Raw genomic sequence first — 13,978 nt, 5'->3', positions numbered from 1 at the left:
TGGACAATAGGAACATTTAATGTACAGTAAATAAAAACTTCCTAACACCTCCTTTTAGATTCCAAGGTTCCCAAGGGGCCCCTTTTGCTCTAGGGAAGTTTTCAGGAGCCTTGGGATTGCGTGGGGAAGTCTTTAATAGTCAACAATCACCACCAGATCACTGTCAGTGGCATCAGGAGTCGTGGCAGAGGTAAGTCAGTGATTTTCTACTACAGTATTAAAGACTCCCCCTGTATCCCAAGGCTTTCCTAGGGCAAATGAGAGCTCTTGGAAGCCCCAAAACCTAAAAGAGGTTGGGGGGGAATATAAATTAAATTATTCCATCATTCATCCAATCTGGGCTACACTACACGAGTTATTTTGCCCAGTGTCTGTTCCACATATCCCACCCCTCCCCTCAGGTCCACAGTTCCCCACTTTTTCACTAGATACTGCTGTCCCTCTCTCATCTTCTTCTATCTTATAGAAAATAAAACAATAAATATGCCAGAATATGAGCTGTTGACGTCCCGTATAGTTCTTCTCTGTTCCTGTGCGCACTGTGCTGTGTACGCTCTCAGCTTCAAATGTTTCAAATGTCAACCTCTCAATCCCACTATAGGGCTGACGATGTGTCATGAGTGCGCCCGAAGATCTGGACCCAGAAGGGTTAATTGTGGCTGAGGAGAATGTGGAGAGATTGGAAACAGCTGAGCAGCCTCCAGGTTCTCCCTCCACAGCAGACAGGCTTTGGGGCAGGCTTCGGAAAAGACTCAGGGAAAGAAGAGCAGAGGATCGCTCTAAAGCTTTCCACAGGGACCTGCGTTCACCTAGCCCTGAGTACTAGCAGAATAGAGAGCGTTCCAACAGCTTAGGGAGCTGCTTTAGGATAAAACGAGCTTCAGTGAAGCAAGAAACTTCGTGGAAGCAAGGAGTCAACATCTTGGCTGGCATCCACGTCTCTTGTTCCTGAACCCTGGACCTTGACCCTGGACTTGCACTGGTATTGAACTTTGGCCCTTGGCCCTGGACTACGTACTCTGAACTCTGGACTCTGGACTCTGACTGTGTATCTGACCCTGGACTTTGACTTTGGACTGCACTCTGTAAGTTTGTTTTGGAACTCTGGTTTGCATTCTTGGTATCTCTGACCCTGGACTGGTTTATTGGACTTCGGCTATTGTAAACCCCGGGAACGTGACACGATGGCCCTTGCCAATAGTCTACAAACAAATCTACATTGTTTCAGCTTTCCACATTCACCTTAGCTTATTCTTTGCTATCACATACGTTGCATTACCATATTGCAAGATGGAAACCAAACAATTGGTTGGGCTTGTTATGCCATCATGCTGCTACATCTCTTCCAGCATCTGAAGGCAGGAGCTCATCAAATATTGTAATTCTGGAATGCCATAAGTGGAGTTTGAGTATTGGTGAATTGAAAGGTGAACATCGACAGCCATGTCATAATAGTGTCATAAGTATCTTCCAGCCAAAAACATGTCTACTTTCTTTGCAAAACACAATGCAAACACAATCCGCAGCTAGAAAATGAGCATCATGAGAAGGAGGAGATAATAATTATCACCCCACTTAGTGCTTTTATATCAATTCTGTATACTGCTGGTTTTTTCATGCATTTGGCTTGAAAAAAAACAGAATAAGTGATGCACCAGCTATATAATGAAAATTCACCAACAGTGCCCAGCAAAAATGACAGAAGAAACAGTGATAAAGAGCATGTATGGATCCCTTCACATATGTGTGTTGAACAGTGCTTGTATTAGAGAGGCAGAGTCATTGTAGAGAGCAAATAGCCTCAAATCCTTTCATCAGCTCTGATCCTTAAAAGCTCAGGAACAGAAGGGACTATACAGAGGATTCAACAGAATAGCCTTATCACTATAGAAAAAGTTCCACGTTACAGATGAGGACACAGAGGAAGGTCAGCTGGTCTTACTTGTTTATTCTGAAGTTAAAATAGAGTCTCAAGATCATTACAGTTATCCAGCATACTTTCTCACGGAATTTGTAGCAGTTACCATTTTTTGAGAAATTCATTGCTTTATTACAGTTGTATATCAGGTGTTTATGATTCCTCTTACTGATTTTCCCAAGTATAATCACATTTCTCTTCAGAATCATGGTCAGCAGAGAGAGAATCACACCACTTTGTACTGGTTGCAAAATTCAGCATCCCAAGAATTTCAGATTATGTTTTGTAAAGTATGTGTCTTGTATATATAACAAATACAGCTTAAAATCTAATCTAATGATATCTCAGAAGCTAGGGCTGAAATGATCTAAGAGTTCAGACTTAAGAACCTTGCATAGTTTCATATTTTCTCATGATCAACAGGCACAGATTAAAGTATGCTATTTGCATCGTTCAGATTTTCTTATCACAGGCACTATTATCTTATGCAGAAACTTGATGTATTCATTAAGATAGGATACACCAGCCTAATCATACCCTGAACTTCACGAAATAAATCATCTGTTGCCAGGTCAATTATTCCCTATAGTTTAATACCTTAAATCCAATTGTTACTCCCAGGGCCGGACTGGCCATCGGGCAGTTCTGGCAAATGCCAGAAGGGCCGATGGTCTGAATGGCCGGTTCCTGCCGTCGGCCGGTTCCTGCCTCAGCGCGGAGGCGCTGGCAAAGCCTCCGGAGGGAGGCGGCCTTGGGTGGGCGGCCGGGGCTGGCTGCGGAGGGTGTGGCCTCTCCTGGGGAGCGGAGGGCAGCCCGCCCTGCAGACAGGCTCCGGACAAGGCGGGGGCAGCAGCAGCCGCCGCCGCCGCGGCAACAGCAGACGGGGCGAGGCGAGGCGAGGCGCGGCGAGGGAGAAGGCCAGCAGGAGCGGCGGATGAGCGGCACAGGATGCGAGCGGCACCGCACCCGATTTCCCCCGCCGAGGGCGCCCGCCCGCCTGCGCCCCCCATGGCCTCCCTGCCGCCGCCGCTGCCGCCGCCGCTGGTCGCCTTGGCAGATAACTTTCAGCAGATAATAGCTTTTCAGCATAAAACCTCTTGCCTTAGAGAACATTTTGATGAGAATTTCCCACTTTATCAGAACCCGTTAAAGGAACAGATACAAGCCCCAGAAAGAGTAATTATATTTTTCAGGTACACAGTGCTAATGTCGTAGGAAATTCTTACTGACTTCTGGGTAAGGTACATTTAAAATGAGGGGTTTGACTTTTTTTACCTACTGGACCAGAGCAAAGGTGAAATTGACGAGGGGACCGAGGAAAAACTCCTTTTTTATTTCCCTCCACCTACGATTACCTCCTCCCCATTCCTCCCTAAGAACTGACGACCCCTATTTGCGGGTCACTTCTTCAGCTTAAAGTTGGGCGAAGCTCTCGAGAAACTGTGAGGGGAAGCTGCTCCTTGCTTCCTTCTCCCCTTTCTGGCCACCACCGTATTTTTTTCCTGGGGGGGGTGCCTTTCTCTTTAAATGTGATATAACCCACTCGCTACTGTCCCTTTAAAAAAGACAAGCTGAAAAAGCTTTGTAAGCGCTGATTGGATGCCTATTTGGATAGATCCTTAGAGGGGACTAGAAACTTCGCCTGGGTTAATTTTTTTTAACTGTGCTGTTCCAATAAACAAGTAACACCCCTCCCCCTTACATGCCGATCACCAAACAATTAAAGGCTAGGTCAGTGTCCTGGGGAAAAAACAGTGGAAGAAGGCAAACTGAACCGGAAGTTAATATAAACTACAAGCGTGCACACGCCCATTAAAGTTCAGGAATATTGTTCAAAGGTGCGTATTTTTAAAAAGGGCGGCAGCGGCAGAGTCTCCTGAATGTAGCAAAGTCCCGTTAGTGATATCATGTATATGTACCTTTAGAAGGTGCTGCATTTGGGGAATAACGTCCGTCCCTTAGTTCCTTCCTTCCCTCCTACCCCCTTTCTCAAGAAAACAAAGCTTTTTTACTCGCTTTGATTTAATCTGTGCTTTGCATACCTACTGAGGCTTCTGAGGAAAGGTAGCATTCAAAGGGCTGGAGAGCAGTTCGTCTGCTGTGGAAACTCTGAAGTTTTAAATAAGATTAATTTTTTTTACGGTAGGTTCCCTGGAATTCATTGTAAGGCAAAGGCACTCGTAGAAGAGGGGAGATTTCAGCCTTCAAAAAGTCAAACATATACATATTTAAGGTTTCTGTGAGCAGTTGGTAATTAAACCAGCTATACAGCTCCTGTTGGCTTCAAACTTACTTAAAGTGGCAGGGCTAGTAGCCTTATCACTTAGGTTGCACCAGAAAGGCCCCTTTGTTTTCCTTGTATTTGCATATTATTATCAGCATTATTTGCATTAGTTTAGGTTGCCTGATGTAGATGGCTAACATTCAGATACACTCTAAAAAGAAATATATTTTGCTCAAATTTAGATACAGTACTCAGTAAAATGAATCAGATCAATTCAGCCATATTAAAAGCCATCTCTTGTCTTTCTACCTACATTAAAAAATCAGTATTTAAAACAGAGCACTTTTATATTATTTAATTGTATGGTAAGCGAAGACAGAGGGTAACAGAAATGCGGCCATACGAGTTCTCTTATAGCAGTGAAGAATTCTGTGGTACCATAAACATAATGCATTTTATTGTGATATAAACTGTTTTGCACTTGAGCCAATTTTCTTTATTGTAGGTATGAAATGGACATAAAGTGAATGTTTTTTTTCTTGTGACAATAATTGTGCTGCTTCTTAACAGTGACTTTTTCAGAGAGGACATCAAATATGTTGCTGTATTACATTTGAAACTTAAGTAGGGATAGCTTTATCATTTTTCTTATGTAGATGTAACATTTTAGTTACTTCTGTAGTTACTGTGGTGCGGCCTCATTAAATGGTAGAAAATAAATTTCACATGTTTGAGGCGCTGGCTCATGTTCCAAAGTTAGATTTTAAGATGAAGATGAGCTGGACAGAAGGAGAGTGTGCCTTATGCTCCAGCCCAGCCATGTTCAGGGTTGTTCTTGTTTTGTTCTAGGTAACAAAGGACAACTTTTGACAATTTTTGAAAAGATGGGAAAGTAAAGTGTTGGCTGTTTTTTAAAAAGGCATAACTGTAATGCAACTGACTACAGTATTGGGGGCTTGAGATCATCACTGTAACTAATTACTTTTTAAAGTAACATTCCTATTCCAGAACTCCATTCCCCTTCTCATCTGCATATCGGAGGCTGTTGATATTTCTTCTGGAAATCTTAATTCCGGTTTGGGATTCCTCCAGTCCAGCCTTTTGCATGATGTATTCTGCATATAAGTTAAATGAGCAGGGGGACAATATACAGCCTTGCCGTACCCCTTTCCCAATTTTGAACCAATCAGTTGTTCCATATCCAGTTCTAACTGTTGCTTCCTGTCCCACATATAGGTTTCTCAGGAGGTAGATAAGGTGGTCAGGCACTCCCATTTCTTTAAGAACTTGCCATAGTTTGCTGTGGTCCACACAGTCAAAGGCTTTTGCATAGTCAAGGAAGCAGTGGAAAGTTCTTGAGCCGAGCCTTTTGTTCCTGGTGGAAGTGTTGATGTAGGAGGATCTGCTACTTATGGCTTGTTCACATTGAACATTTTGTTGCAGTTATGTTTAATGCTCTAATGTTTCAATACATTAAAATAGCTATAAGATCTCACATTGTACTGTTGGTGTTTTTTGTTTAGAGAGCACTAGCATTGACAAATTTAAACATTAAATTTTAATTCCACTTTTTGTTAAACGTGATGATTTTATAGGTTTAGATTTCCTGATGCTCCTTGTTATTTATACAACCAGGGCAATGATTGGAATAGGGAGAACTCGTAAGCATGTACCAATACCACTATACCAGCAACGCCCTTTCAGCGCACCACAATATCGTGAATGGAGCCCACAACAGGTGGGCCTGTGTCCCCACAGCCGGTGGGCCTGTGTGCTCTAAATGCCAGGGCCGATTTTTGGTCCCAGTCCGGCCCTGGTTACTCCTAACCAGAACATCCCCAGTCAATCCAAGCTGATCTACCATCCAATAATTGAATAAATGTGTTTACTTAAGCCAATAATACCATAACTGCCATTGGCCAATTCACCTCCATTCAAACAACATGTCAGCTATCTACGAAATTCCCCATGGTGCTTACTCCTTCCCCAGTATCGGTAATTATAGATACTATTTTAAAACAGTGGTTATTTCTGTCAGCCTAATTTAGCTGGGTTGAGAATCAAATTTCTTTATCAGAGTACTATGTACCTGCAGACATCATTTAACTTTTAGCTAGAGATATTTTTTAAAAGTATATTGCATTTTTCCTTAGCCAGGAATATTTAAATGGAAAGCATATGCTGAATGTATCATTCCTCCATCCAGTTCAGCTGTAGATTCCAAAGAGCTATCTCCTTTTTATTATCTCAGTTTAGTTAAAAGAAAAAAATGTACTGTTATATCAAATCAACTGCAAGTCAAAGCTCATGTTTAGAGAAATGTGTCTTTCCTAGTCTAAAAACTTTTTCTTTCCAGCTGCATGACTTCAGAATAAGAGATACAAAGGATTCCATTGTTTGCATTCCAGTTATAACCAGATAACACATGTGCTTCTTGCAACATGATTTCATAATTATATCTTTTTTGCCACTTGAAAGAACACTCCTTCTACAAATAGACTTCTCTGAACATGTGTCTTGACCCCAAATCACCTTCCTGTGGAAACTTTTCCTGGCTTTTGGCAGGATGGAAACACAATACAGCTAATGGAAGAGATATATACAATTCCCAGTTGTGGGCTCACATATGCATGTTCACCCATTGGTAACTTCCACCTATGAATGCACCATCACTAACATATATTGCTGCAGGCAGAACTACATACAGTATGTCCTCATACCATTTCAAAACACAATGCAGTATACTGAGATATTTGGCAGCTGCTTGTCATCAGGTGTACAAGTGATCTTGTGCACAGAATTCAGGTGTGGTATATAAGGGCTGAAGACAACATCATAAACATCACAAGAATCCCACACCAGCTATACTTATTTTTTTACACACCCTATCCTTCCTATGATGTGTGCAACCACGCTGGGGATGTGTACAAAGCACATTCTTGTACCTAGCAAGCCTATTATTACACTATTCTGGCGGGACCCATAGATACTGTATTTCTTATCTAAATTGTAGTCACACCTTTATTACTGCAGAGATAGAACAAATCTCTGACAAATGGCAGAGAAACAGGCATATTAAGCTTGTAACTGTAAAGAGCATGGAGAATGGTTGTTGTGAGTTTTTCGGACTCTTTGGCCCGAAAAAGGGTCTAAAGAATTTGGCATGTGCCAAATAAATTTTGTTAGTCTTTCATGTACCACAAGACTCTTTGGTGCTTTTAGAAATTTCTGATGAGGAACTGAAACATGGTGAGAACCGAAGAGAGATGGCCAGTCAAAAGTTCCCTTAAGGTCTGGTACAAGGCTCCCGTTCTCTCTTCCGGCCTCAGTTCCCTGCTTGTGAAAAGGGTCAGGCTTTTTACTGAATCGTCACGGGGGACACAATGGAAGAGTTAAGGGTATTTTGCAAGCCAGGTACGCTATCAAAGGGGAAACAGCTGGTCGCGGCAAGGGCACGTCCGGACCGCTGGAAAGCGTGACACAAAGCCAGCCGAACCACGGAATATCCGGGGGAAGCCCAGGGACACCGCGACGGCTCTAGCGCTGCCGATCAGTATCATCCAGCATCGAGCCGAGCTCCGCTCCCGAGGCGCCGGAGAACAGCCGAAGCCATTCAGAAGGTAGACCGAAAAGGGCGGGCACGTTGGAGCCCCTTTCGACTCCAGCCAAGCCGGCTCACTGGCTCCGGGACAGGCGGACACACGCGGCTGCGGACGAGTCGCCGGGGGGGGGGGGGCGTAGGATTTCCCGGGAGGCGCAAGCGAGAAGGCGCGCCTCCGCCGGCTTAGCCCCAGCGGCCCGATCCACCTGCCCGTCGGTCGGTCGGGATGCAACTCAGCATCCTCCTCCTCCTCCCCGGGCCGGCGGGGGGCGTGGCGGGTGGGCAGCGCCGCCGCCGCGCGGAGACAGGAAGGTGCCCCGCCGGAGCGCTCCCAAAAAGCAGGATCCGGCCCGAAGAGGCAGCCGCCCGGGCCGGGTGCGTCGCTGGTTCGCCTTCCGCCGCCCAGCCAAGCACCTCCCAGCCTCTTCCTTCCCGCTCGACTGCGGGCTGAGCTCGCCGCTTTCCGCCCGGGCTGGGTGCCTGCCTGCCCGGCCGCCCCTCCCCGCGGGCTGCCCTGCGAGCAACTTCCCCGGGAGCCGGGAGTTCCACCGGGTCGCCTCTCTCGGGGGAATCCCAAGCGGGCGCCGGGCGGCATCGGCACCCCCTCCCCGCAAACCCTTTTACAGGAAAGAGGCCTCTGCGGATGCACCTACCGGGGCGATCGAGGAGCAGCAAGGAGGGCTCCGGCGCAGGTGCTCGCTGGCAGCGATGCGGCTTGGCTCGGCTCAGCAGCCGAGCCTCCTCCCACTCGCCTCCATGGAGAGACCCCGGGTCGCTTCTGCTAGCGGTGGAAGAAGTGCTGCTGCCGTTGCCGCCGCCGCCGCCTCCGGAGGAGATCAAATGAGCCCGTAAAAGGGACCCATAGTTGGATGCGGTTGCCAACTGCACATGCTCTCTCCTGACAGCCGGCCTCCCCAACCCCCGCCCCTTCATCGCTTAACTCTTCCGCTCCTGCGCCAGCCAGCGGCCAGCCAGGGCGGCGCAGGGAAGGGCCGCGCAGCGAGGGGGGGGGGGGACGTCTGGTCCTCAAGCCAGGCTGGGCTCCCACGCCTCGCCGCTGACCCTGGCCCCCTCAGCCCGGGCTGCCCGAGGGCCAGGGTTGGCGAGGCACACAGCCCTCTCCCCCCCCACACACACCACCCCGCGGGGTGAATAAGGCACCTGAACAAATGGCAAGCCGCGACTTCCCTTCAGCCGGTAATCGCCGGCATAGGCAGGGATCGGGGAACCGGAGGCCCAGCCCGGAGGAAGGGCCTGCTGCCCCTCCGCCTAAGTGTACCAGGAAGCCCAACCAGGAACACTTCTTCTGATGGGCTTGGCTTCTATGCAGGAAGGTGTAGAAAGGAACAAAAAGGAAACTGATCATTTCCAGGTCTAGCAGCTTTTATAAATACATACAGTCATGTGAAAAAGAAAGTACACCCTCTCTGAATTCTATGGTTTTAGGCAGGAGGACATTATAAAAATCATTTGGTCCTTAGCAGGTCTGAAAATTAGATAGATACAACCTCATGAACAACAACACATGACATATTACACGATGTCCTGTTTCATTTTATAAAAAGCCAAAAATGGAGAAGCCATGTGCAAAAAACTAAGTACTGTACAGCACACTCTTACTGCCTCCATTGGAATTAAGAAGCTAAATAGTAGCCAGGTGCTGCTAACCAAATGCCCATGAGTAATTTGATCATCAGCTAGTGTGACCACCTCTATAAAACTCAAACGTTTTTGCGTTTTGCTGGTCTGGAGCATTCAGGTGTGTGTTAACATAATGCCAAAGAGGAAACACATCAGCAGGCGCCCAGAGTGGTCGGAAGACCAGATGGGCAGGGTATAAATTAAATAAATAAATAAAAATAAATAAATAAATCATAGAGAAACAATTGTTGCTGTCCATCAATTTTGGGAAGGTTAGAAGGCCATTTCCAAACAATTTGAAGTCTGTCATTCTACAGTGAGGAAGATTGTTCACAAGTGAAAAACATTCAAGACAGTTGAGTCGACCATGAACAACTCTGTATACTAATGTATTCTAGAGTCCAATGTGAAGCCATCTGTTCAACAGCTAAAGCCTGGTCAAAACTGGGTCATGCAGCAGTACTATGATCCCAAACACATCAGCAAATCTACAACAGAATGACTGAAAAAGAAAAGACTCAATGCTTTGTAATGTCCCAGTCAAAGTCCAGACCTCATCCTGACTTAAATGCCATGGTGGACCTTAAGAGAGCTGTGCATAAACAAATACTCATAAATCTCAATAAATTAAAGCAATATTGTAAAGAAAAGTGGGTCACAATTCCTCCACAATGATGAGAGAAACGGATAAAAAATCATACAGGAAGCAATTACTTCAAGTTATAGCTGCTAAAGGTGATTCTACAAGTGATTGAATAATAAGGTATACTTAGTTTTTCACACATGGCTTCTCCATTTTGGCATTTTTTTCAAAAAGTCATGACACAATGTAATATGTCATGTGTTGCTGTTCATTTGAGGTCATATTTACCTAAATTTCAAACCTGCTAAGGATCAGATGATTTTTATTATGTCCTGATACATAATTCAAAGAGTGTGTACTTTCTTTTTCACATGACTGTAAGGTCATATACTCAGTGGTTCCCAACCTTGGGTTCCCAGATGTTCTTCGACTACAACTCCCAGAAGCCCTTCACCACTACAGTGGACCCTTACTTACAGATGTCTTGACTTACAGACTTTTTGAGTTACAGACTTCTCTGGCCACAAAATTTAGGTTTGACTTGCAGCCTGAGAATTGACTTACAGACCAGAAAAAAACCAAAATGGAACAAAAACGGCCTGTTACGGGATTAATCGGTTTTCAATGCACTGTAGGTCAATGGAGACTTGACCTACAGACTTTTTGACTTGAGAACCGCCTTCCAATACAGATTAAGTTCTCAAGTCAAGACCCCACTTTAGCTGTACTGGACAGGATGTATAGGAGTTCTAGTCCAATAACATCTGGAGACCAAAGGTTGGGAACCACTGGTCTCTATCAATAAAATGTTGGATTATGACCTGTGGTGATGAGATTTACTGGGTGACCCATTTCCCATGGCACAGGAGAGCAAGGGAGCAGTGGATGCTTCCTTGATCTCACTGGAGGGAAAGCAGGATAGAACTGCTAGAAACAAATACGACTATCTGCAGAGTTTGGGGAGTTATCTTTTGAGGACTACAACTCTCAGAAATCCCCTGGCCATGTTACCCTGGGAGCTGTTGTCCAAAAAGTAACTTTTCCAACCTCTGCCTATGTCTCTTCACATTTTAGGAGTCCAGAACAGAAATATTTGGTCTCTGGGCAGTCAAGCTTGTGGAGGATGATAAACGAAATCCCCTAGATTCCCAGGAGTCCAGTGTTTCTGCCCTAGGGCACAACCTATTGGAAAAGTTCCTTTGGCCTCAACATGAGACCATGAGCTCAGCCCCCAGACAGATTTGTTTTCTTGTACTCCTCTTTTCATTTCAGTGAAGCACTTTCTCAGTGGATTGAGTTCCCAGCAATTTTATCCTGCAAGAACATTTTGCCAGTATTCTTATCAATATAGGCAACTTGCGGCTGGGGTGTGCTTGTGCCTTCACACAAACACACACCCAAATGTTGGGTTGATCCACCATTCATTGGCTAGACCATTAGATGCCAAGCAGTTATTTTAAAATAAGATAGTTGCTTCTTAATGGGACACTATGATCATTGACCAGGATAAATGGAGGACGGCTGCCTTTCCCCTTATATGTGCTCAGCTGTAACTTAAATTCATTATCTAAACCACTGTTCCAGGTACTCCCACACATACTTCAGTGCTGGCTCCTCATCTATGGAATGTCTTTCTCAAGTAGGCTCACTTGATACATTTGTGGTTGTCTTTTTGGCACCAAAAGATCTTTTTATCTTCCTAGGCATTTTAAGAGTTATTTGTAATTTGTTTTTTTTATTTTATTTCATCAGTCTTATCTAACTGTTGGTTTTATTTTGTTATTACACATTGTATTCTTTTGAGTCTGTGCTGTCATCCAATATTGTGTGTATGTACATATAAATATCTCTTACTCCACTAAGAGAAATTTTGATTATTGTACAATCTAAAAGTTCAATAAAGAAGTCAATAAAGAAATTGAATTAGTGAAGCTCCCTTGTGCTGTGGCCAGAGCCTAACAGTAACTAGCTACAGTGGGGTCTTGATTTAAGAACGGCTTGAGTTAAGAACATTTTGACTTAAGAACCACTCTCATAGGAAAATATTGACTTACATACTTAGATTTGAGTTAAGAACTGAAAAAAACCCACGTGGGAGGCAGGGAAACTGCAAAATTTGAACTTTCAGTTAACTGTTGGCTAGTGAAAAGGGTGCCTGCCTGCTTCCTCACTCCTCCCAGCGTTTAGAGAGTGGATTGGGAGACAGTCTTCAGACTGCCTGGTACTGTACTGCCTGGACTGTATTTTCCCTGCCTTCCCTGAACCTTTCTTGACCTAAGAAAAAAAGAAACAAAATATCCCCCTCTAGTGGTCGAAGGTGGAATAGCAGCTTCCCATTAGTTTCTATGGACGGAAAAGAGCAGATACGGATCAAATGGTTTTCAATGCATTCCTATGGGAAATGCAGATTTGACCTGAGAACTTTTTGACTTGAGAACCGCCTTCCAATACGGATTAAGTTCTCAAGTCAAGACCCCACTGTATAAATAATGTTATTTCTCATTTATTATCTTCTCAAATAATATTATGTTTCAGTTATATTATATTAGAATAGTAACTTAATGGGGCATATATTCATTCTTTTTGACAACTCAGAACTTATCTACATGAGCTCAATTGGAAAAGGTTGGATTGAGCGAAATAGAGTTGTATACGGTCAGTTATGTCATTTGGTGTAATTCTCGCATCCAAATGGCATACATGCCTCAAGTTACTGTAATCTGGTCCAACTCCTTTAAAAGACTGGGGGAGGGGACCTTGATCCTTCCCCTTTCAGTCTCATCCCACTTCCATGAAGAAGACTTCAATTTTCATTTTTTAAAAATATGATACAGCACATTAGTAGTGCCTTAACTGGTATAAAACTTTTTGGTCCCTCCCTCTGGAGAAGTAGATGAAGGAAGTTTTTAATATCCCAATTTCCCCATATCATTAAGTAGTTAAGATGTCTGTTTAACCCACTAATGATATGGAGATATTGAAACCAGCTGGAAAATTAAAGAAAGATACTTGCCTTAGTTTAGTCCAAATGATCACAGTTTATGCTAATGAACGGAAGCAGAGCAATCATACCCACAACAAACAAGCAAGCCAACAAACAAAGGAATCAGCAGCTCTTAGCGGGGACTCAGAAAGGGGTGAGTAGGAATGCTTTGAGGATGGGGTGGTTCACTCCAGCACTTACATCACCTGATCACCAGAAAAAGGAGGGAATCAGACCAAACAGCAGGCCCCTGTCTGATTGCACCCTAATTTTTAGCATTATTTATAGTTACAGGGATATAGCTTCACTAAATGAAAGAGAAGGAATATGACATGACCACTGGCTTGTGCTGTGCTTCATGCTGCTGATTCAATTTTTTTTAAGTAGCTAGAAAAAACTAATACAGTATAATATTTTTGAAACTTAGAGAAATAAAAAGTGTTCGGCTTTTTTTAACTGCAGCAATAATAGTGACTAAGTAGGGGAGCTGCAACTATAATCACTAAAAGTAACCTCCCATGGTTTGGCTGTGACTAAAACTCAGCTAGTTATTCAAGCTGACTTTGGAAATTTTGTCTGTTTATTCCAATAAAAAATTAGGTTTACATTAGTTAGAGTAGTTAAAATGTAATCTTGTTCCTCAGTAGCTGCTCTGTTCTGATATGCAGTGACTAAAAATCCCATTGCTTTACAACATGCATTTTTGAAGTTAGAAATCTAATGCTATAAAGCTTTTTATTCAAACCATTTAAAATCAGAGCTTAAAGGTTTCCATGACAAAGCTTTCCCAGTGAGATGTCACAAGTCAAAATGTAATAAATGAGATTTGAAACCTGTCATCCTTTTTTCACAATAATTATCATGGATCAAGTGGCAGGTATTTGCTGAAAAGGAATGATTAGATAAACTCACTCTGTGCCAAAAGCATTATTATTATAACCTGTTATAGACTTGCAACAGTGACTTTATATGAATACAGTGCTCTTGCAAGCGGAAAGCTGTTTCCAATCCAGCCTTCTCTCCCAAGA

General features: G+C 43.9%; 1 protein-coding gene across 5 annotated transcripts in view; it reads right to left on the bottom strand.

Moving 5' to 3' along the window:
* The window catches only part of TMEM229B (transmembrane protein 229B), a 73,637-nt gene extending 64,631 nt beyond the window's left edge, over nt 1-9,006 (bottom strand). For 2 of the 5 annotated variants that reach the window (XR_012082519.2, XM_072986140.2), the window contains exon 1: nt 8,397-9,006. Coding sequence is in view for 1 of the 5 variants with exons in the window: in XM_072986140.2 (XP_072842241.2) it covers nt 8,397-8,676 (280 nt within the window). In the remaining 4 variants the exon portion in view is untranslated. The remainder of the gene's footprint in view (nt 1-8,396) is intronic. The other 3 variants (XM_072986143.2, XM_072986149.2, XM_072986148.2) reach the window with 3 other exon arrangements.
* Between the last annotated feature and the right edge of the window lie 4,972 nt (nt 9,007-13,978).

This window comes from Pogona vitticeps, chromosome 1, assembly GCF_051106095.1.
Source record: "Pogona vitticeps strain Pit_001003342236 chromosome 1, PviZW2.1, whole genome shotgun sequence".
Taxonomy (NCBI): domain Eukaryota; kingdom Metazoa; phylum Chordata; class Lepidosauria; order Squamata; family Agamidae; genus Pogona; species Pogona vitticeps.
The sequence above is the reverse complement of the archived record's forward strand: the minus strand, read 5'-3'. Positions and strand labels throughout refer to the sequence as shown.